The sequence below is a fragment of the Choloepus didactylus genome, chromosome 15 (genome assembly GCF_015220235.1).
Source record: "Choloepus didactylus isolate mChoDid1 chromosome 15, mChoDid1.pri, whole genome shotgun sequence".
Classification (NCBI taxonomy): Eukaryota; Metazoa; Chordata; class Mammalia; order Pilosa; family Megalonychidae; genus Choloepus; species Choloepus didactylus.
In genome coordinates, this window is record NC_051321.1 from 6,895,540 (window position 1) to 6,917,612 (window position 22,073).

At 43.3% G+C, this 22,073-nt stretch overlaps 1 protein-coding gene across 11 annotated transcripts in view; it reads left to right on the forward strand.

Annotated features, from left to right (window-relative positions):
* C15H10orf90 (chromosome 15 C10orf90 homolog) overlaps window positions 1–22,073 on the forward strand; it is a 375,991-nt gene that overhangs the window by 255,973 nt on the left and 97,945 nt on the right. For 10 of the 11 annotated variants that reach the window (XM_037804315.1, XM_037804312.1, XM_037804313.1 and 7 more), the window contains one exon: window positions 17,698–17,780. The exons of the other annotated variant lie outside the window; for it this stretch is intronic. In XM_037804315.1, the coding sequence (XP_037660243.1) occupies window positions 17,698–17,780 (83 nt within the window). The remainder of the gene's footprint in view (window positions 1–17,697; window positions 17,781–22,073) is intronic. 11 annotated transcript variants of the gene reach the window in all.

Consider the following 22,073-nt stretch of genomic DNA (forward strand, 5'->3'; position numbering starts at 1 on the left):
CCTATGGGCTTTATGGCTCATTGTGATTCATGCTGTGTTCTGTAATGGGATGTTCTGAAGGGAAAGGCCCAAATAAGGCAGAAGGAAACCTCCTCTTTGCTTTCTGCCAAAGAAATGGCCATATTTTTCCATATTTATTTCCAATGGGGTGGATCAAAATGAATGGAAGAAAAATGAGAAAAATTGACAAAAGTTTTTTGACACACACACACACACACATATATATATATTTCAGTCAGAATCACTGATGCCATGTGTTTAAATGGTTAATACTTTTATCACCACATCTGTTACATCTACAAATCTCAAACAATGCAGTTGACTCACAGAGGTCTGAGTATAGCTTCATGTTTTACAATCTTGCAACAGGAAGCTGTTAAAGATATAGTGATGATGTATTTTGGAAATTTCCTGAAACTGAAATAAAGCATGTGCCTCTTCCCCTAAGCTTGTCCTGGATGAGGCGGGAAGCAGCTTGTTTCTGCTTCATGGAGGAAGCTCTCACGGTGGTGGCATTGACCTTCACAGATGCACCAGGGACAACAGCCACATGCAGCATTAGTCAAGGGCAGGGCCATCTTCCCACGATGCGTGTGCACAATGAGCATGAGCTTACCAAGATTTTTCAAACCTACCAGCTGCTCCCTACTTTTGTCAATTTGTTGAAGGGGCAGGGGAGCCAGGATAAAAAAACAACAAGTGGACTTCATTTCTAGGAATCTTGACATTCTTGGTAGAAAAATGAAGGACATTAGGATCCAGTGGAATTATCATCTTTTCTTCCATTGGAAGCAAAAGAGGATGTGGGAAAGTTGTCTCCATAGACTCAAAAGAGCTGGATTTGCTTCTTGGACCTTGGCTTATGGCAGGAATGGGGCCCTTCCAAGAAGGAGGAACCATGTCTCCTGACACCGCCAAAGCCTGGGCCTGGCAGAACCCCTTCCAGCTAGATCCAAAGGGCTTAGAGAATCGGAGAGAGAAATGCCAGCTACATCTGCAAGAGCAGACACTGTGGAGCATGGCAGATGTGACATCAAAGGAAAAGAAATTGCAAGGAAGAGATGCCTAGTAATGCTCAAGTGACAAAACCAGTAGAGTGTTGCAGTGGGCACAAAATAAGGGGTTCAGAGGCCCAGGTTGGAAGTGCAGTGTGAGCAATGCCGCACACCTGAGTTTGAAACAAGCAATGGGACCTGGGCTGTAGAAGTGCAATGCAGAGGTCTTGAGCGAAAGTGATCCAGTTGGTGCAAGAAGGAAATTCTGCAGCCTGAGGGTTCCAAGGTGGCTGATAGCTCCAAGGTGAAGGTAAGGACGGAGAACAGATGCCTCCATCTCATATTGGATCTTTTCCTTTCCTCCTCCCTCTTCTTTATGTAAAGATACGTCTTGCGGAATCTGGTCTGCTCCGGCTCAAGCCCCCATGGGGGTTCTGGCCTCAAAGGACATCCTGGATTGGGTCCCTGTCTCTGGAGGTCCAGCGCTTATAATTCAGCCCAGTTCAGCGAACATTTAGTTAGGTCTCATACTCATTGACAGCCTCCATTTTTCAGTTTCTGCCATGTGCCAAGAGCCTGTGCTAAGAGGTTTCCCTGCAGTGAACAATTCCAGAAAGCAAATGTGATGATTATTCTCGTTTTACATGTGAGAACAGGCTCTGAGAAGTTAAGTTTGCTAAAGGTTTCCAGTCTCAAGGACTCCAGAGTCCACGGTCCAGGCTCCAGAGGAGGCAGTGGGGATATAGAGTTGCAGGCCCCTGCCCGGAGCCGGGGATGCAGCCTCCCCCATCACTGAAACACTTTGTGCCATGGAAACAAGGCAGAGCAACTGGTGTGTTGTGTCTGGGGCAAGAACTTCAGGAGGGAATAAGTTTGAGCTGGGCCTTAAATGACAAGACACATTTCCCCTGGAATTTAAAGGGACTTCACTTTGGCCAGAGGATTTAGGAAAGCTATCACCTTGACCCTTAATTTTCAGGTCTGCAATATGTGTGTTGTGGCTGGGAGGAGATTTATGCATAAGCATATGTGAATATTATCTATGAGGCTGAGGGGGCCCCCAAAAATCCCCTGTTGTGAATCCTGCTGGGTTTAATGAGGCTTGACAATCCAACAGTGAACTGTTTTTCAGAACATTTGCTTTGTACTCATTCTGCATGTGAGTCCAGATCCCACTGACTGGGGGTTGATAGGGGGCACCCCACTTTATCAAGCCCAGTTACGCTCCAGGCCAAAGCTCAGAAAGCATGAGGGGGCTGTCCTCACCAAGATCCCAGGGGCATGGGAAGTGCTGGGTGATGTACCAATGATTCAGCTGTGAGTGTAGCCACAGGGAGGGGGATAGGGAGGGGGGGGGGATGGGGGGAGCCTCAGGTACAGCCCCCAAGGCTCTCGGTAGGTAATGTTTGCAGTGAGGACACAGCTCACCTACTGAGCATTTGGAACCACCCAAAAGGATCATCTTAAAGTCACCTACCATGGGCAGGTAGAACCACAGGTCAAGTCAGGGACACGAGAGGCTGGGATAGAAAGAGATGGAAGCAAAACAAACTTAGCCGTAACAGTCTACAGTTGGATCTGAGAAAGGTGGAAGGCAGTGCATCCTAAATCCAGAACCAAGTTGTATTTGGTTGGGGGGTTTGGCCGCCCTGGATCTGGGCACTGGCTGCCTGGGCTTGTGTGATAGACACAGCTGCCTAGTAACCAGCCAAATGTGGGTTATTTCCAACCCATTTGTGGGGATTTGAATATTTGGTAACTCCACTTTTTATTGGGTTGTCTTTTCATTACTAGGTTGTAGGGGTTCATTATACAACCTGGATATCTGTCCTTTGTCAGAAATATATTTTGCAAATATTTTATCCAGTCTTGGTTGCCTTTTCCTTTTCTTGACAACTTCTCCTCATGAGCAAAAGGTTTTCACTTTGTCTAGTTTATTATTTTTCTCTTTTATGGTTATTACTTTCTGTGTGCTGTGTAAGACAACTTTGCCTTCTCTTAATTCACAAAGATAGGTCTGCTTGTTTTCTCCTAAAAACTTTGTAATTTTACCTTTAGGATTTTTTTACCTGTGAGTCACCCCAAATTCATTTTGTGTGTGTGTGTGTGTGAATGGTTTGAGGTGAGGATTGAGGCATTTTGTTTTGTTTTGTTTCCCCCTCCAGCTGAATATCCAGTTGTTCTTGTACCGTTTGTTGCATTGCAGGCATAAACATGGCTTGGTCATGGTGAATTGATCCTGTTTATATATTGTTGGATTTGAGTTGCTAATCTTCTGTTAAGACTTTTTAATAGTTCTGAACCTGGGAACTACTGAAATTTGGGGCTGGACAATTCTGTCCCTCCAGGGCTGTCCTGGACATTGCAGATCCCTGGACTCTACCCACTAGATGCCGGCAGCCCTTCCCCTCCCCCAAGTTATGACAACTAGAATGTCTCTAGACATCGCCAAATGACTCTCAGAGGGCAAATTAACCCATTGGCCTATGTTCATGAGGACTGTTGGTCTATAATTTCATTTTTTTCAAGTTTTTTTTTTTTTTTTTGTAATGTCTTATCAGGTTTATCTATTAGGGTTTTGCTGTCCTCTTCCTCTATTTTTCTCACAGTTTTTGTAATATTAGCCCTATTTCTTCCTTAAATGTTTGATGGAAGTCTTCTTTACCAGCTGTAACTGCAGGCTGCCTGGGCTGAGGCTTGGTTTTCTTCCATCTCATTCTAGCCAAGCCGCTCGTTTCCTTGTCGCTGGTGAAATCATCCGGGCCTGCGATTTTCTTTAAGGGAAGGGTTTTGATAATGATTCACTTCCTCTAGTAGGAAAAGGGCTCTTAGGATTTTCTGTTTGATCTTGAGTCAATTTTGTTAAGTTGTATTTTTTCAAATACAATTTGTACATATTTTTAAAATTTGTCAAATGTATACATGTAAAAGTTATTGCCTTATTATTCTTTTCATGTCTGTAGGCTCTATAGTGATAACATCTCTTTCATTTCTGATAATGGTTATTTGAGTGTGTTTTGACTTTTCTAATTTTATCTACTGTTGGTTTTCTGTTTCACTGATTTCTGCTCTCATTCTCACTTGCTTTTTTGTCATCCAATATTAATGTGTGTCTGTATTTTATTCATTTTACTGCTGGGTACTATTTCAGTATATGTATCTCTTACCGTTTACTTATAAATTCTCCAGGAAAAGGAAATTCTGGCTGTTTCATTTTTTAATTTTTTTTTTCCATTAAGAACAAGGAGGTATGTGCTGGTATACATGTGTAAGTGTTTCTTTTATGTTCACACAGTAGTTCATTTGTTCTAAGACGTATTTTACATTTTAATATATTTGAAATCAGAATATGTATTAAAATTGATGGCATCTTAGAATATAATTAGCAGTTTTTTTCTTTCTTAATGATACATAAAATCATGGTACATCTTATAATCAAGGGACTACTAGATTTTTTTTTAATTTTTTAAATTTTTTTATTGTGGTGAAACTAACATAACATAAAATTAGCCATTTTAACTGAACAATTCGGTGACATTTAGTACATTCACTATCTTGTGCAGTGTACATCCCTATCTAGTTCCAAAACATTTTCATCACCCCATAGGAAACCCATTAAGCAGATGCTCCCATTCCCCACTTCCCCCAGCCCCTGAAAACCTTCCTTCTGAATTCTGTCCCTCTGGATTTACCTATTCTGGATATTTCATATAAATGGGATCATACAACATGTGACCTTTTGTTTCTGGCTTCTTTTTCTTAGTATAATGCTTTTATACCATGTACTGATGCTTCATTCCTTTTCATGACTGAATAATATTCCATTTTATGTGTATACAACAATTTGTTTATCCATTCATCAGGTGATTAATATTTGAGCTGTTTTCATTTCTTTTGAATATAAGCTTTCTTGCCAACCCTTGTCATTTTCCATTTTGCCGATTGTAGCCAACCTAGTGGATGCAAAGCGGTACCTCATTGTGGTCTATTTTTTTCTTTTTCTTTTTTCTTCTCTTTTAGCCATTTTTAAAATTTACAACTTAGTGGCATTAATTACATTTACAGTGTTGTGCTATCATTATCACTACCTATTTCCATAATATTTTTCATCACTCAAAACAGAAACTCTGTATTCATTAAGCAATAACTCCCCATTCACCCTCCCCCCCCCAACCTCTGGGAACCTCTAGTCTATTTTCTGTATCTATAAATTTGCCTGTTTTAGATATTTCATATAAATGGAATCATATAATATTTGTTGTTTTGTATCCAGCTTACTTTAGTAAGCATGTTTTCCAAGGTTCATCCATGTTATAACATGTATCAGAAGATCATTCCTTTTTATGGCTGAACAATGTTCCATTGTACATACATACCACATTTGGTTTGTCCATTTATCTGTTGATGGGCACTTGGGTTGTTTCCGGGAGTATGAGATTTTGATGAAATTCTGTAAATAAGAGCAGAATTGCTAGATTATTGGATCCGCTCATCTTGACCTTTTCCAGGTTCTTCTTCTAGTGGCTGTGTCAGTTTATACTTACCAGCCATGGGCGGGAGCTCCCGCTGCCCCATGTCTTCACCAGCACTTTAGTATTGTTGGTTTTTTTGTAAATCTGGTAGGTGTGAAATGGTCTCTTATGGTGATTTTATTTTTCATTTCTCTGTTTATTAATGAAGTTCTACATCTATTCAGTTGCTGAGTGACCATTCCTCTTCTGAGAAATGTCTGTTTGGTTTTGCCTGTTTTTTCATTGGGTTTCTGCTCTTCTTCCCAGCTAATTTACAGGAGTTCTTCATTTACTTTTATACTAATTCTTTGTCCGCTGTGTATTACAAATATCTCTTTCTAATTTGTAATTTGTGTTCTCTGTGGTATCTATTGATGATCAGAAATTCTTTAATTAGAAAGAGTTGAATTCATCAAACTTTTATTTCATGATGTTTGTTTGTGGGACATTTTAAAGCTATCCTTTTCACTCTAAGATCATAAAAATATTTATCCACTTTATCTTGTAAAAGTTTTAAACTTTTACTTTCCACATTTACATCTTGGATCATTTAGAGTTGATTTTGGGGTATGGTTATGAAGTATGGACCCAATTTTGTCTTTTAAAATAATGAAAACTAATTCTTCCAACATCAAATATAGCATTTTGGTTTTTTATTTTGCGTTTATTGCACATATTCATTAATATACTGTGCCATCTCATCATTTTTCATATTTTCCTGCATGTGAGGGTTTCTTTCTGTGTTCTTATTCTTTTCTACAGATCTGTTTTGGTCTATCCCTTTGGCAATCTGTTGCTATCTTTCATATAACTTTATAAGAAACTTTGATGTCTGAAAGGCTGGATCAATTGGCGAGTCTCACTGTATGTCCACTTGGCAGGCTTCTTGATATTCCTGCCTAATCCTCTCACATGCATATATCTGAGTACCCCTGAGAATCCCACAGTGAGCTGGTCATCCGCAACCAGACCGTGTACATCCCAGAAAGGTTCAGAGTTTAACCTGCCAGGGGAAGTAGGAATTGCCAAGCATGTTTTTCCAGGTGAGGAAACCAAGAGAAGGTCAGTGACTGGCCCACTTTCCCGCAGCTAGTCCTTGGGGGTTGGCCAGGAGCACAGGTCAATTTAGTCCAGTTTCCAGAGTGGAACGCGTGCCCCCTAAACAGATGCACTTTTCCCATGATCCCTTGACCTCCCTCATTTGCTCTAGAGGGCTTTGCTGCACTCCTCAGCAAAGTCCTACAGGCCAGAGGCTTCACTCTTCACTCAGTTTCATGTTTGGACCCACCTGGCCACACTTTGTCTGATTTTCAAGCAGCAAGAGCTTTTCTGCTCTTTCTTCCCAAGCTCCATTCCCATTTACTTCTTTACCTTATTTTTTTTCTATATATCATATGCTTTTAGGCTCCTAAAACTCCTCCAGATTAGGATGCATGTATTATCCTCTCCATCTGGACACTTAGAGGTGCTGAGTCTTGCTCTTTTCTCCTTTCCTCACAGTCTGGGACCTAGTGGACTCACCACAGCAGCTTCTCAGGGCACTTATCCCTTCGTGTCTCCTCAAGGAGAGGCCACGATGCAGAGCCAGCAGGAGTAATTACTGACACTAATACTTTGTCCCTCTCTAGGGTTCAAGTTCATTAGTGAAACTTCCCTTATCTTGTCATTCTAGTTGCTGGTTTCTGAGGAGCTGGGGCTTATATTTCAACCAAGAGTGAAAATGTTGAATTATAATAATAACTAGCAACATCAACTTTCACTAGAAGGCTGAGCTGCATATAAGATCCCTGAGGGCACAGACTCCTCTGTCTGTTCTGCTCACTGCTGAGACCCTGGGCTGAGACCAGTGCCTGGCCTAGGTAAATATAAAGTGGAGCTTATATTTAGCTATATTAGTATCTTTCAGATCAATAGAGAAATGAATTCTGGCTTTCTAGGTGTCTATTCTCTTGGCGCTCATAACAATCTAATGAAGTAGATGTTGTGATTTCTGTTTTCCCAATGGGGAAATTAAGACATGGAGATGTTAGTTGAGACTTGTCTAAGATCACAAACTTTATAAGTGGTCAAGCTAGGATTCCAGGCCAAGTCTGTGGGACTCCTAAGAACACCCTCTTAGCCGCCGTGCTGTGGTTCCTCTGCCATGGGAGGTACACAGACGTGAGATGCTGCATTGTGGAGTCTAAGAGGCAAGGCTGTTCCTTCCACTCATCGAGGCAGATGGGAGCCATCATCAAACATCTTTTTCCTGGATCTACTCTAAAAAGACAAAGAATCCAATTTAAAAATGAGTAAAGGATCTGAATAGACATTTCTCCAAAGACAATATGTAAATGACCGATAAGCACATGAACAGATGTTCACCATCATTATCAGGGAAATGCAAATCAAAACCACAAGGAGATACCACTTCACATCTGCTACAATGACTATGACCAAGAAGGGACGACAACAAGTGTTGGCGAGGATATGGGGAAATTGGAACCCTCATGCATTGCTAGTGGGAATGTAAAATGATGCAGCCACTTTGGAGACAGTTTAGCAATTCCTCAAACAAGTTAAAACATAGAGCTACCACCTGACCCAACAATTCCACTCCTAGGTATGTATTCTAAAGAAATGAAAACATATGTCCACACACACAAAAACCTGTGCACAAATGTTCATAGCAATATTATTCAGAATAGCTAAAAAGTGGAAACAAACCAAGTGCCTGTCAATTGAATGGATAAACAATATGTGGTACATACACATAATGGAGTATTATCCCATTTGATAAAAAGAATCAAAGTTCTAATACATGTTACAACATGGATGAAACTTGAAAGTGTTATGTTTGAAAGAAGCAAGACATGAAAGGACAAATATAATTCCATTTAAATGAGATGAATGGAATTGGCAGATCCAGAGCAACAGAAATTAGATTAGTGGTTGCCGGGGGCTCTGGGGTACAAGTTAAGCTTGACCAAGTGAACCTGCCTCTGCCACTTCCTAGCTGGGGGGCTTCTCTGGCTAGCTTCACCCCACTCTGAGCCGGTTTGTTTCCCTTTTGTATGTAGTTGTGTCTTCAGCAGACTGACGTCTGAGGCAGCCTTTATTCTTATGCTCCTGTGTATTTAAAGGGATGCAGATTCCCTGATTCTTGCCTAAATTTAGGTCTGCTATACAGCAGAGGAGACTGGTAGAGGACAGGGCTTGCTAGGATCTTTGCATTATAAACCAACAACAACAGAATAAAAACAAGAAAACCAACGACTCAGAGCAAAACAAAGACCCAACAGGGCAGAATAGGAGCCTGCTCTAATTGTCCTGCATAGCGGACAAGTTGGAGAGTTCTGTTGCAAGGCCACTTCTGTTTTTTGAGGAGGGATAGAGGATAATGGCAACAGTGTGTGTGAGCATCTCCAAGCCTGGGTGTTTCTTCTAACGCTGGCTCTCGGACCTGGTGCATCGAGAGCAGCTCTCTCCCCAACCCCCCGATGTGCAGCGTGTAGCTAATGGCTCTTATAATGAGAGATTTACAACTTGGAGCTTTCAGACCCCACTCCAGGCTCGTTTGTCCAGTTCATGGCAGAGCCTGTAATCATCTCTGCAGGCTCCTGCTCCAGGCCCAGACACTCCACTCTGGCCAAGTCAGCTGAACGTGAAACCAGAAGCTGCACAGACTATCAAAAGCAAGTCACGTGGCTCCTGGTGAAGGAGAGGAAATCCATCCTGACATCTTACGAAAATATTTGTGTGTCTTGTTTACATAATGAACTCCAAGCTGAGAGCAGTTGGGCAGGTCCTTTTTGTCTTACTCAAATGCATGGCTTTGCAGCTGGGCTGGACAAGGACCCAGGTTCTCTCTTGCAGGAGGTTTCAAAGAAATCCCATTTTTCTTCCCCTTGTGTGTTGGATGTTGTCCAGACCTAAACTAAAAGCAAATGACGCATCCTTGGTCATCCTGCAGAAAGATGCCTGGCTAAGGAGACTGGAAATTGGAACCCTGCTGCAGCCTGGATCTCACCTAGACTAAAGGTGGGGTCTCTTTCTGGTGACCAGTGTCAACATTAGGGCCCCAATTTTCTGCCACCCAACTGTGAAGGAAGAAACAGTCACCTTTTAAATCAGACCCCACCAATAATGTGCAATATGGTACAAAAATGATTCACATGCAATGAGTCTGACATTCCTTGAGGAAGCACAACGATGGCTTTTCATTTTGTGAAAGGAACAAGCTAAGGTGGAGAGGGCCACTCTCTCCCACACACCCTCCCTCAAATGCCCCCAGCACCTCGCACCCAACCATCATAAGACAAGTCCCCATGGCAGAGCTGGGCTCCTCATCACAGCCCCAGAGACAGGTTTGACCTGCCCAAGGTCACAGCTGAGTTTGTGGCTAGTTGCGATCTAGAACTTTTCTTGCCTTGCGACTCTCCCAAAGCTGCCTAGGATGGTTGATTTCGTAAGTCACCTTGGTAGGTGACGGTGTCCACGTGTTTGGTCAAACAGGCCTGGCCTGATTGTTACTATGAGGGTATTTCGTGGATTGCATCTACTGCTGATGACATCTAAAATCAACAAAGGAGATTTCCTTCAGCAACGAGAGAAGTATCCTCAACCAATCAGTTGAAGGCCATAAAGTGAGAACTGATGATTTCTGCAGTCAGGAGGAACATTTGGAAGATTTCTATCTCTATGTCAGCCAGCCAGCTTCTCCTGGGGAATTCCTTGAAACTTTCATCGGAGTTCCCAGTATGTGGCCTGCCCTGTGGAATTCAGACCTGCCTATCCCCAAGTTGCATGAGCCAATTCCTAGAATAAATCTCTTAATTTCTCTGTGTCTCTGGAGAGCACTGACCATTGCCACCATTGCTTCCTTCTAGCTGCCCAAGCCCGGGCCCCCCTGAGTGACGCTGTGCATTCCCATGCTCTGGCTGCCCATTTTCGAAGACTTTGGAGCCCTGGGAATCCCAGCAGAGCCTGTCTTCTCCCCACCCATTGCCTGGTTTTCTCTGACCTGGGCTGCCTCTCAGCTCTGTGGACTCTCTTTTGGGGGGATTGGAGGGGTGTGGCATTCTCTCCCTCTCACGTTGAAACCACATTGAAGTTGTTTGGATTACACGACAGAGGCTGCCTCCACTTACCCCTGCCAAGGTCTTAAACAAGACTCCCCTCCCCCACCCCATCCCAAGCATATGAGCATGCAGGGAGGAAAGAAGGGACAATTTTTTTCAAGATAGTGTGAAGATTACTACTAAATATTATCTATCTTTGTGTCTATCTTTTCGCCCCAGCTCCCTCTTAAAAAAAGGCTCTTGTGTTTGCTTAGAAAATATACGATGAGACCAAGGCAGGAACACAGAATGAAAGGCAAAGGCAACCCATGAAGGGAAGTGATCAAATTCAATGGCCTTGCAAAAGACCTCTTTGCCTGTCTCATTCCCCATGGGCTATGAGCCCTCCCAAGATAGGGACACCACTCTATTTAGCCTTGTCACCCCAGCACCTAACTCAGGACCTCAGAGACGAGATTCTGTATGTTTGCTGAGCTGATAATTTGCAGAGCATGTTTGCATGCATTACTGTGTCTGGTTCTTCCAGATGAGCCTGAGCCCTGGGCCACGTGGAAGGCAGAGCAGCAGCCTGGCTCAGAGGCCAAGCACCCTAGGGACGGAGCTTCCAGTTCCAGGCTGCTCAGAATTTACCTGGGACCCAAGTGGCTGCAAAATTAAGTGAACAGGCTTTTGAAATATCTTCCTCACACACCCCAGTTTTCTGAGGGAGATGAAAATTATAGATAAACAGTAGAGAGCAACACATTCCACTTGCAGGTGTCCATTACATGCCACACACTGCCCTGAGCCTTTGAAAACCTTTATTTCCCACGTGTAATATTTCCCAACCCTACACAGTACATGTCCCTGCTCCTCTTCTACAGAGGCGTGAACTGAGGCTTGGAGGTTACATGGCTCATCCAAGGTTGTCCTGTTGGCACATGGCCAGCTCTGTGCCAATGCCAAAGCCTGGGCTGTACAATCAGTCAGTGAGAAAGAGCATCCAAGATGTTATCAGGCCCAGTGGATTCTATCCCATTTCCACCTTCTCTGTACATACAGTGGCTATTCCTGTTGCAGGCTCTCAGTCTGACACTCGTTGGATGTGTACCCCTTGGCATGTTACTGGAATGAGCCTCCTCCTCTGTAAAATGGAGACAATCCTAGCACCTGCCTCAGAAGGCAGTTCCGGGAGTTATATGAGATTCCACTTGTATGGCATTGAGCCAGTGTTGGTCACGCCATAGGCACATGATACATATTACCGTTAGGCTGTGACAGTGACCTTGACCAGACTCAAGGAAACTTGAGATTATTCAATTAACTTTGCATTTGGCCCAGTGTTTATGAAATTGCTTACAAAGGTGATATCCGCTGAGAGGTTAAAAAGCCCCTTACATAATGACTCATGCTATAAATGCCTTATCCCAGGGGATAAGATTTCTGTCTTGATAAAACAGTGAATTTCACTTTAAAGGCAATGAGTGGTGCAATCTATCACGTCTCCCTTTTGGCCCTGGTATTTGGAAACTCACCCTTAAGTTGCGATTCATCTGTGCCTATGCCATCTTTAGCCAGGTTTTTTGGTTTAATGATTTCTCCAGCTCATTATTTGCTCCTTTTATCATAGTTTTACCAGTTTTTGTCTGTGTTTTTACTTATAAACTACCGCAGATTTGGTTGGCTGTAAATTATAAAATAATGTTCATTATAATTTAGTGTCAATGGTGTTTTATTAAATTGTGTGAAAGCTGCATGGCAAACAGGCAATCATATTGCCCAATTTTCAGGATAAACTGGTTTGCTAAACTTGGCCGGTAATGTATATCATAAGTAGCTTAAACAAATTAACATTGTGATGTTATCTGAATATATTTTAATACTAAGGAACATTTTAAACACACCGAAATGCTGCTTGCATGGAAACCAGCCGCATCAAAAGAAAGTAAAAAAAATTTAAAAAGGACTGAGAAGTTAGGACGACAGAGAAGGAATCTGTATCTGACCGTAGTCTCACATTTAACAATGCTCTGCCGAAAACTTTAAAAGGATGCTCACGAAAACTTCCCTACTTATCAAAACAGCCTCAGATGTAAAAGTCAGAGTGATGATTGCTCTTTCTGCTAAGAAGAAATTCTGCCAAGGCAGCCCCCCTTCACCCCCCCGCACCCCCCACGGTTGCCAGGCGAACGTTCCGGTGACTTCATCACACTGTGGAGCTCCCTGGCATTCTCCAGCCAAGGATGGGAGGTTGGGAGCCTGACGCACTCCGAGAGCAGTTACAGATGTAAACTGGGGCCATTTTTTCTCTCCTTTAACCGAACAGCCTCTTATTTTTAAAAGGCCTTTGAGAGCGAGTAGAATGTCTTTGAAACATTGTCAGTGGACTATGATCAGGCTGTCTGCAGAAGGTATGGGCTGATGTTTGACCTGCAGATATAGCTCTTTTCAAAACATGAAATAATCTGTTTATTCAATCAAGCAAGGTTTGGCAAGTGCCTCCAGCTGCCAGCCACTGTGCTTGGCACGAGGGGGAGGGAGATGAATGGGATATTCTCTCAAGACCTCGGTCGGCTTGGGGATATAGACAATTACAAGATGGTGTAAAGTGGATGCACAGACACGAGAGCCCGGGACAGGGACACCGACTCAGCATGGGGGTGTACATCTTGGGGCAGAAGCTCAGGGCAAGCCCTCCTGAGAGGAGGTGATGGTGAGCTGTCTGAGGATGAGGGGCGAGGGTCAGCCCAGCGGGCAAAGTCACAGAGACGTGGAAGCCACACCTCCAGGGAAGCAGAGTGGGTTCATCTCAAGGATTCTTGTCCTGGGCAACTTGGTCCCCCGGCAGCACGGGGTTGCTTCTGGGAGCTGCTAGTCTCGGCATGTGTGCCCACATTTTTATGTGTGTGTTTCATGGGCCATGTTCCAGGGAGAAATGCCTGCTTCCCATGAGATTTTTCAGAGGAGTGTGTGACCCCACAAGGCACAAACAGGTGGGTACCACGGCATTTTGGGGACCTACAGGACAGGAAGCGGGAGGGGTCTCCAGCTAGATCGTGGCCTCTTTGCAGAGGGGCGGTATTAGGAAAATGACCAGATGGGATGGAGTGGACTCCTTTTACAGGATCAAACAGTCTCGACTTTCAGCCAGATGTTGGAGGGGAGCTGAACAAGGGTGGAATATCAGGCAAAGTCTAGCCGTGGCCTGATCCATGGGGGGCTCTGGAGTATAAACCAACACAGAGTTGTCCCAGCCTTTTGTACCCTGAGATGTCACCACTGGCTGTGGTCCACTGTGGGGGGAAGGTATGGCCTCCCAGCGCAGTGCAGTTCTCAGAGAAGGGCTAGTCTAAGAGCCATTGGCAGCTGTCCTCCCCACAGCCAGGGGCGGGGGCAGCTACCCAGCAAGGAGCAGCTAGGTAGGGCACGAAGGGCATTGTTCCCGTGCGCTCATTTTATAGATGGGGAAACCGGAACTGAAGAGGATGAAGCAAATGACACAAAGCTTCACATCTAGAAAGGGGTGGGGCCCGAATTTGAACCCAGGCTGCAGGGCACCAGAGGGGAGCCCTGTCTAACGCTGTCCTGCAGTTGTTCCAGGCCTGCACACCCTCTGCCAGTATCCTCAAACCAGGACAGGTTCTTGATGCTCAGTGGAGTTGGCCTGGTGAAAAGATGGTCAAAGCCCACATGGGTTTATCAAGGTTGGGCAGGTGTCAGTGCTTTGGAAGGCAGAGCCCCTGCCCGGGGAGCTGAAAGGGCAGCAGGAGGGAGTGATGGTCTGGCAACCACGTGTCCCTTGTGAGAGCTGAAGAGTCCAGCAGCCTCAGGGCTCTGGGACCAACCAGTCCTCGCTGTGGAGGGAACACTGGTGGCCTCCTGTCCTTGCATCAGGATCTCCTCTGGAAACCAAGGCCAGGAACAGTCAGTCCCAGATTCTGCCTGTTTTCTCTATTGGAGACACAAACCTCCTCCATGAAACAGATCTACCCTGGCTGCTGGAAAACACCAAAATTCCCGTTCTTGCTAAATCTGCCCCAAAGTCCACCCACCACTCAGCTATGCCAGTGACACCCACTGATGGCCCCGACAGTGGAAGTGACATTTGTGTGGTCTGGGTTCCAGCGGGCACTACGGGCCAGACACCCTGCTAAGCCCCTGAAAGCCATCCTCACATTGCTCTTCACAGTCATCCAAGGAGACGGGGCTTATGTTCCCCTTTTATAGGGAGAATGGGGATCTGGCAGTAAGTAACTTGCCCAAAGTTACTTATATTGTGAGCCTGAGGAGTCAGTGGCAATAGGATTCGAATTGGGGTCTTTTTTTTCCCCATAGTCTAGGCTTTTAGCCACATTGATAACTTGCCTCCTGACTTCTTTGGGGGTCATTATAACATCAGATGCCCTCATGCGTGGTTGTAGAGTCATACCTCGACTCCACTCAAAAATAGCCTGTAAGTTACAACTTGACTGTTTTTGTGGATTCCTGCACACTTTTTTCTAGTGTTGCAATCACATGGTTCATAGACTTGTGATTCCTTCTGTGGATGAACTTTGCATTGTAGGTACTTTCTCGTGTTGTGATATAGTTTTTATAGCATCGTTTTCAAGGTCCCTCTATTCCATCCAGAATATCGACCTCCATCTCTCCATCCAGTCTGTGGCAGGATGTCACATCCAAAGACGTCCACATCCAAATCCCAGAACCCGTGAACAGGTTACCTTACATGGCCAAAGGGACTCTGCAGAGGTGATTAAATGTGGACATTGTGATGGGGAGATTGTCTTGGTTTGTTCAGATGGGTCAATGCAATCACAAGCATCCTTGTAAGAGCGAGCAGGAGGATCAGAGAAGCCCAGGTGGAGTGATGGGGGCCAAATGCCCAAGAATGCAAGAAGCTTCTAGAAATTGGAGAAGGCAAGGACATGGATTCTTCCTTAGAGTCAGAAAGAATAAAATTCTGCCAAAAACTTGATTTTAGCCCGGTGAAACCCATTTTTGGACTTTTGACCTCCAGAACTATAGTGTAATGAATTTGCATTGTTTAAGCCACTAAGCATGTGGTAATTTGTTACAGCAGCAACGGGAAGCTCATACCCAGCCCCTGCTCATCTGATCATGGCGGTTGTCCCTCCTCCCCACTAGAGATAACACCTTGCCCTTGTAGCTGGTGTTCACTGCGTGCTGTAAGTTCTGGACCTCGTAAAAAGGCCTAGTTAAGGATATAATCTTTTTCAGTAACCTGTGAAGCAGGCATCCTTCTTAACTCCATTTCACAGCAAGAAAGAAAGGGATGCTGAATAACTGGTCCAAAGCTAGAGCCGAGATTCAGACCCTGGGATCTGTGGTCTGTTCTGGTGGCTTCCTGACTACCGTTGCTATGGCAATAGTAACAACCTGGGGCTCAAGGAGGGCTGCCTAGTCCTGTTAATTAACCATGTAGTTGGTGCCTTTTACCAAGCCTTCAGCCCCCACCCCATTCCTGGCCTGAGCACTTTCCATGTGTGACCCCAGGCACAATGGCAAGGCTGGCAGGAGGTGTCATTGTCTGAATTTTATGGATGAAGAGTCTCAGAGAGGTTAAGCAGCTCACCCACTGCAGGTCGGGCTTGGGGGCAGGACCTGGCTGACCCCAAAGACTGTGCTGTCTCCAGGGTTCTTGACCATGGTGCCAGCAAGCGGAGCCAGTAACTTCCATCTTCATCACCTTCATTGCCAGTTCATCATGATGCATTGACGCTGCACAGAAATCCATGAGACCTTTCAGATCTTATATCTGAGCTTCTTGAAAAGCAATCTGTGCACATCATCTCGGATGATTGTCTCTGTCATTCAGTAATGTCATAAAGGGAGATAGAGCCACATGCCTGGCAGAGAGCAGATGGAGGCTCTGCCGTCAGTCGAGGATGAGACGAGACAGACACAAGCTTTGGACTGGTCAGTAAATTCCCCAGAGCCACGTCCTGACCCCTCTGCAAATCTGCCAGACTTGAAAATAATGTAGCATATAATTTGCCCCATAAAATTATATCTAAAAGTTTTTATAAGCCCTACTGATGAGTTGATAAAGACAGGATTCTAATTTAGCGAGCTACTTTCTTAGATCTCTTCTTTCTCATCACCAGCACTAGCAGTTGGGCAATCATTTCATGCATGTTTTTAAAAATCACTTTCCCAAGAATGTCTATATTCTAACCTGTTACCCTGGGCAGTGGAAGCCAGTCTCTGGCTGTGCATGCTCACCAATTCCTGTCCTCACACGGCCTTCCTGTCTTTGATTCACACTCCTGATGTGGCAACATGACAAAGGTTACTGTCAGAGACCTTTGAGGTTGTTGGCACTAAGGAATACTGCCAGCTTGGATCTGAAGAGTGCTTTTTCCTTGACAGTACTTCTACCCAGGGCATGGTGAGAAGTGCAGGGCATGTTTGGTTCAGGCTAAGGACAGTTCTGTAGACTTACCCACTGTTATCAAGGTAGTTGATGGTGGATCCAGGGCTGGAACTCAGGTTCTCCAGCCCTTGGTCCACTGTGGTGTGCAACAGAACCCGATGGCATTCTTGGCTATCACTGTGGCTGACGATCATGCAGAGCTTGTTGTGGGGTAGGACACATGTGAAGGACCATACATACTGTGTGTCATTCGTCCTTACAATATTATCACAAGATTATCAGGTCTTCCAAAACAGAATCACTGTCAATGTCTGAGTTGCTTATGTCCCTTCAAGAATGGTTGCATTTAGAGGTTGAATGAAAGCCAGCCTTGTGTTTCTTAACTCCAGCAGTACTAGGAATTCTGTAGATAAAATTCTCATTGCTGCTGAGTGTAACCTCAGGACTCTGGTGAACAAGATAGGGCTAAATTTTTCAATTATTATTGAGTCTAAGGAACATAAACAATTGTATGGAACAAGGAAACTGTCAGCCTAATAAACTAAATAATAATGAACTCAGAGAATGTATGTGGCATGGTGGTGGACAGAATGAATGAGGGAAATGTGAAAGGTTTTAACATCAGTTGCAATATTCTGGATCCACTAGTGGTTAGCATAATACTTGAACAGGTGATATTAAATTTTATAGGAAAGTTATATATACCATTTTATCCTTTCATATACTAAAATTTAGCAATGTTTTCTCCTCTTACCTAGGATTACGGGACAGTACCAACGATCAAATTGCCCTTAGAAATCTCCAGCCTGATATTAAAGAGAAGAAATCTATCTTTGCTGAGGTAATATACGTTTCTCACTTCTAGAGTAGTCAGCAAAATGCAGCCAACTATAAAGCATGATTACTGGCATACTTACGATGTGTTTGCATTTTATTTTGTTTAGTCAAAATCTGAATTAATGCAGCAGAAAATCTAACCACCAATGACTGAGATTCATTACATCAAAGTATCGACTGTATATTTAATTATTCCTTTATAGTCTTCACCAAAAGTTCATAAGTTTGCAGTATCACAGGAGAGGATCATAGGAAAATAAATCAAAATTTATCTCAATGGCTATAGGTAGCTGGATGATAGGTAGACAAATAGATAGATAAATGGATGGATGGATGGATAGATGGATGGATGGATGGGTGGATGGATGGATGGATGGATGGATGGATAAGTAGATGGATTGATGCATGAATGGATAGATGGATGGATGGATGGATGGATGGATAATTGGATGGATGGATAATTGTATGTATGTATGGATGGATAAGTGGATGGATGGATGGTGGGTGGATGGATGGATGGATGGATGGATAAGTGGATGGATGGATGGATGGATGTCATTCCATGGAGCATTTCAAAGGTGGGAAAGTACTAATATGAAACCCAATGAGCTAGTCTAGGATGCTATAACTCAAAAAAGTGTCAGTGGTCTGAAATGGGGACAAAAACGAGAGGTATAACTTATGAAAGGAAATAACTGAGGCTCTAGGAAACAAAGAACTCTGTACACAGTGGTTAATATTGCAAACTTATCCTACTGCAGGCTCTGTCTCACCGTCTGCCTCATTTAACCCTGCCCAGTGAGGGGCACTGTTACTTTACCTATTTTATGGGAGAGAAAGCTCAAGCTCCCATAGGTGACGCCTCAGCCTCACAGCTTGTAAGTGGCAGATAGGGCTTATCCAGCCCCAGAGCTTCTGTTCTTAACCCAGGCCATGGGGCTGCAGAGAAGAGGCTGCATTCCAGCTAAGAGAACTTAGAGGACGGGCTTTTCCACCTTGAGGAAGTGCCCAAGGTGTTAGGGTTTATAAGTCACTGTTGTTGTCTTTCACAAATGGATATTCTGCTGACGGTAATTCTAAGAGACAGTGCAATTTTAAGAATTCACCTATCATAGCAGATTAAAGTAGCAAGGGTGTCTCTAAAAAAGGAAATTTTCCCCCAAACACTTATCTTGGGTAGTAGTCTCTGATCTAGTTCTACATTTAATGAAGATCAAATTTTCCCTCAGAGACTCCAGGCCTGAAATCCCATTAAATGGAGAGAGGATGCTATTTGGGTCCTGACGTTTAGTCATCAATATTTAAACCTTTTCTATGTGGAAGCACTAAGCTCACTGCCTCAAGACGTAAAGATATGTGGTGGTAACTGATTAGCTGGCCAATTTCAGCATTTCCCCAATGACGTCCAAATTAATTACTTAGTCATTAATTAAGATCAAGACTTCTGGGGACATGTGGGAGGGTCCCTATAACAGACACATACATACTTGCACACATACTTGCTCATTATCTGTGACTGAGTTAAATACCTGGAAATCATACCTTCTAAACATCTGCTTTGATTATCTGAATCATCTAATTTGATCCTACCTAGCAGGGGTGTGACTTTCAAATTTCTCTCCTAACTTTGAGCTTCTAAAATCTTGTCCATGTGTGTTTGTCATAAGGATGCTGTGAGATGATGAAACACTCCAGAGGGGGGTCCCCCCTTTGTAACACACTGAATCCCAGGCTCTCCTCCAGAGCTAGCACACGGGGTTGATCACTCTTCTTTCAAAAGGTGTCAGAGCTGTAGCAACGATAGGTAGGCACCTCTGCTGCCAAACGATTATTTAAAATGAGTGAACTATGGAAGAGTTCTAGTCATTAAAATCTGTTTAAATTTTTCCTGATAATAAAATTAATGGCAACTCAATGTAGAAACTTATGAAAATATAGAGACATATAAATAAGGAAATATTTATATGTATTTTTCCTATGCATTTTTTTACATGCGTGTAAGACTGCGTAGTAAGCTTTCATTTTTTACACACCACTCCATCCCAGGTGAATTCTCATGTCATTTAAATTCTTCTTAACCTTTATTTTTTAATTTCTGCAGAAGAGGCAGTTGTGTATACCATGATTTACTTACCATTTCCCCCCATTTAAAAAAACATTTAGTTTCTTGCCAGAATTTCACTGTTCTATAGTACACTGCATTGAACCCTTTGGTTTTTAGAGAGTCTGTGGAAAGACAAAAGTTTTACTATGGAGAGTGAGAAAAGTACAGATTTTGCTTAATTTGACTTAAAATCCTCTTGCCCTGTTTCTGCATGCCTGAGTGAACTCATATATTTGAAAATATTTCATGCATTAAGGATGAAACACTTCTAGGTTGACAGTTTATCTAGAGGTGATGATTCTAGACGAACTAAGTGGGGGTCAGCATGTTTGCAGCTAATGGGGCAGTAACTGCAGGGGAGGTGAGAGAAGATGGATCCAAAGAATCCATCTGGTAAATTGAATTGTAGGTTACAGAATAGCCATGGAAAAAGGAAGAATTGTCCCCTGGTGAAAAATACAGATTTCCAAGGTATAGATTGGAATAGAGGCTTATTCATTATAGAAGTAAATTGCTATAGGAGTGTAGGTATCCCCATTCCAACGGTTCAGGATCTGATTTCTTTTATCACTCACCACTCATCTCTTTCTTACTTCAATTTATGAAATGGCATCTGTTCTAGTTTGCTAATGCTGCAGAATGCAAAACACCAGAGATGGACTGGCTTTTATAAAAAGGGGGTTTATTTGGCTATACAGTTACAGTCTTAAGGCCATAAAGTGTCCAAGGTAACACATCAGCAATCGGGTACCTTCACCGGAGGATGGCCAATGGCGTCCGGAAAACCTCTGTTAGCTGGGAAGGCACGTGGCTGGCGTCTGCTCCAAAGTTCTGGTTTCAAAATGGCTTTCTCCCAGGACATTCCTCTCTAGCAAGCTTGCTCTTCTTCAAAACGTCACTCACAGCTGCACTCTGTTCAGTCTCTTTGAGTCAGCATGTTTTATATGGCTCCACTGATCAAGGCCCACCCTGAATGGGTGGGGTCACACCTCCATGGGAGTATCCCACCAAAGTCACCACCCACAGCTGGGTGGGGCACATTCCAAGCAAATCTAACCAGCACCAAAACGTCTGTCCCACAAGACCACAAAGATAATGGCATTTGGGGGACACAGTACATTCAAACCGGCACATCACTCACCGCTCATCTCTTTCTTACTTCAATTTATGAAATGGCGTCCTTCTCAATAATACACCTTAAGGCACAAATATAAAGTAAGAACAGTCAATAAAAATGCATAAAACAATGAAAGCAGTTACTAGCACTACAAAACCACATTTGAAATTTTTAAACAAATCGATATCTCAAAGCAGCATGTGTGAGAAAGAAAATACGAAAATATGAGTATTAGGTGTAGTGGTTGGGAAATGGGTGGTTTCCTACCAAAGCAAGACACAAAACCCAACCATTTATCTGCACTCTCTCCAACCTTGAACATTCTGCTTTAAATACGAGATTATGTTCTTCCTTTTGATCAAATTGCATGCCAATTAATTTTATTTTAGATAAAAAAAATCTTTTTGGCAAAGTCATGCTACATCTATTATAAAGGACAGACTGTCACTTTAAAATATCTTAATTTGGGGAAGATACTTGGTGTAAAAGATGTGATTACATTTTAAAGAAAATTTGCCATGTTTAAAAAGTAGTAGGTTGGTTTTGGAATATCAAATAGCTCCTCTCCTTCTCATCTCTTTCTTGGTTTCCCAGACCCAGAAGGATTGGACACAAAGTGAAGTGATGTGGTCCTAGAAGTCGGGCCTGCTCTTTAATTATATGATGGGTCTCGATGAGGAAATAGGATTTGAGAAATAGAGTTTCCCATACAAAAATACTAGGTATAGTATTAAGGAGCAAATGGTGCAGTGTTTCCTTTTTAATTTCTCTCGATTGGTTGGGGCTTTTGTCAAAGTTGAGGCTAAACACCTGAAAAAATACAGTAGTATTTAATTTAATAATCCTTATCCTAGATTACCTGCTTGACGTTCATGTCACCCTCCAGGCTGCTATTTGCATGAGGCCAGGAGTTCCCCCAGTACCCAGCACAGTGCCTGGCATATAGCAGACACTCAATAAATATTTGTTGATGAGTGAATAAATAACATGGCTTCATTTTGTTATGAATAACAGAATTTACATCTGAAAAATTATACTGATGCTACATTCACATCAACAACATTTCAATTTATTGG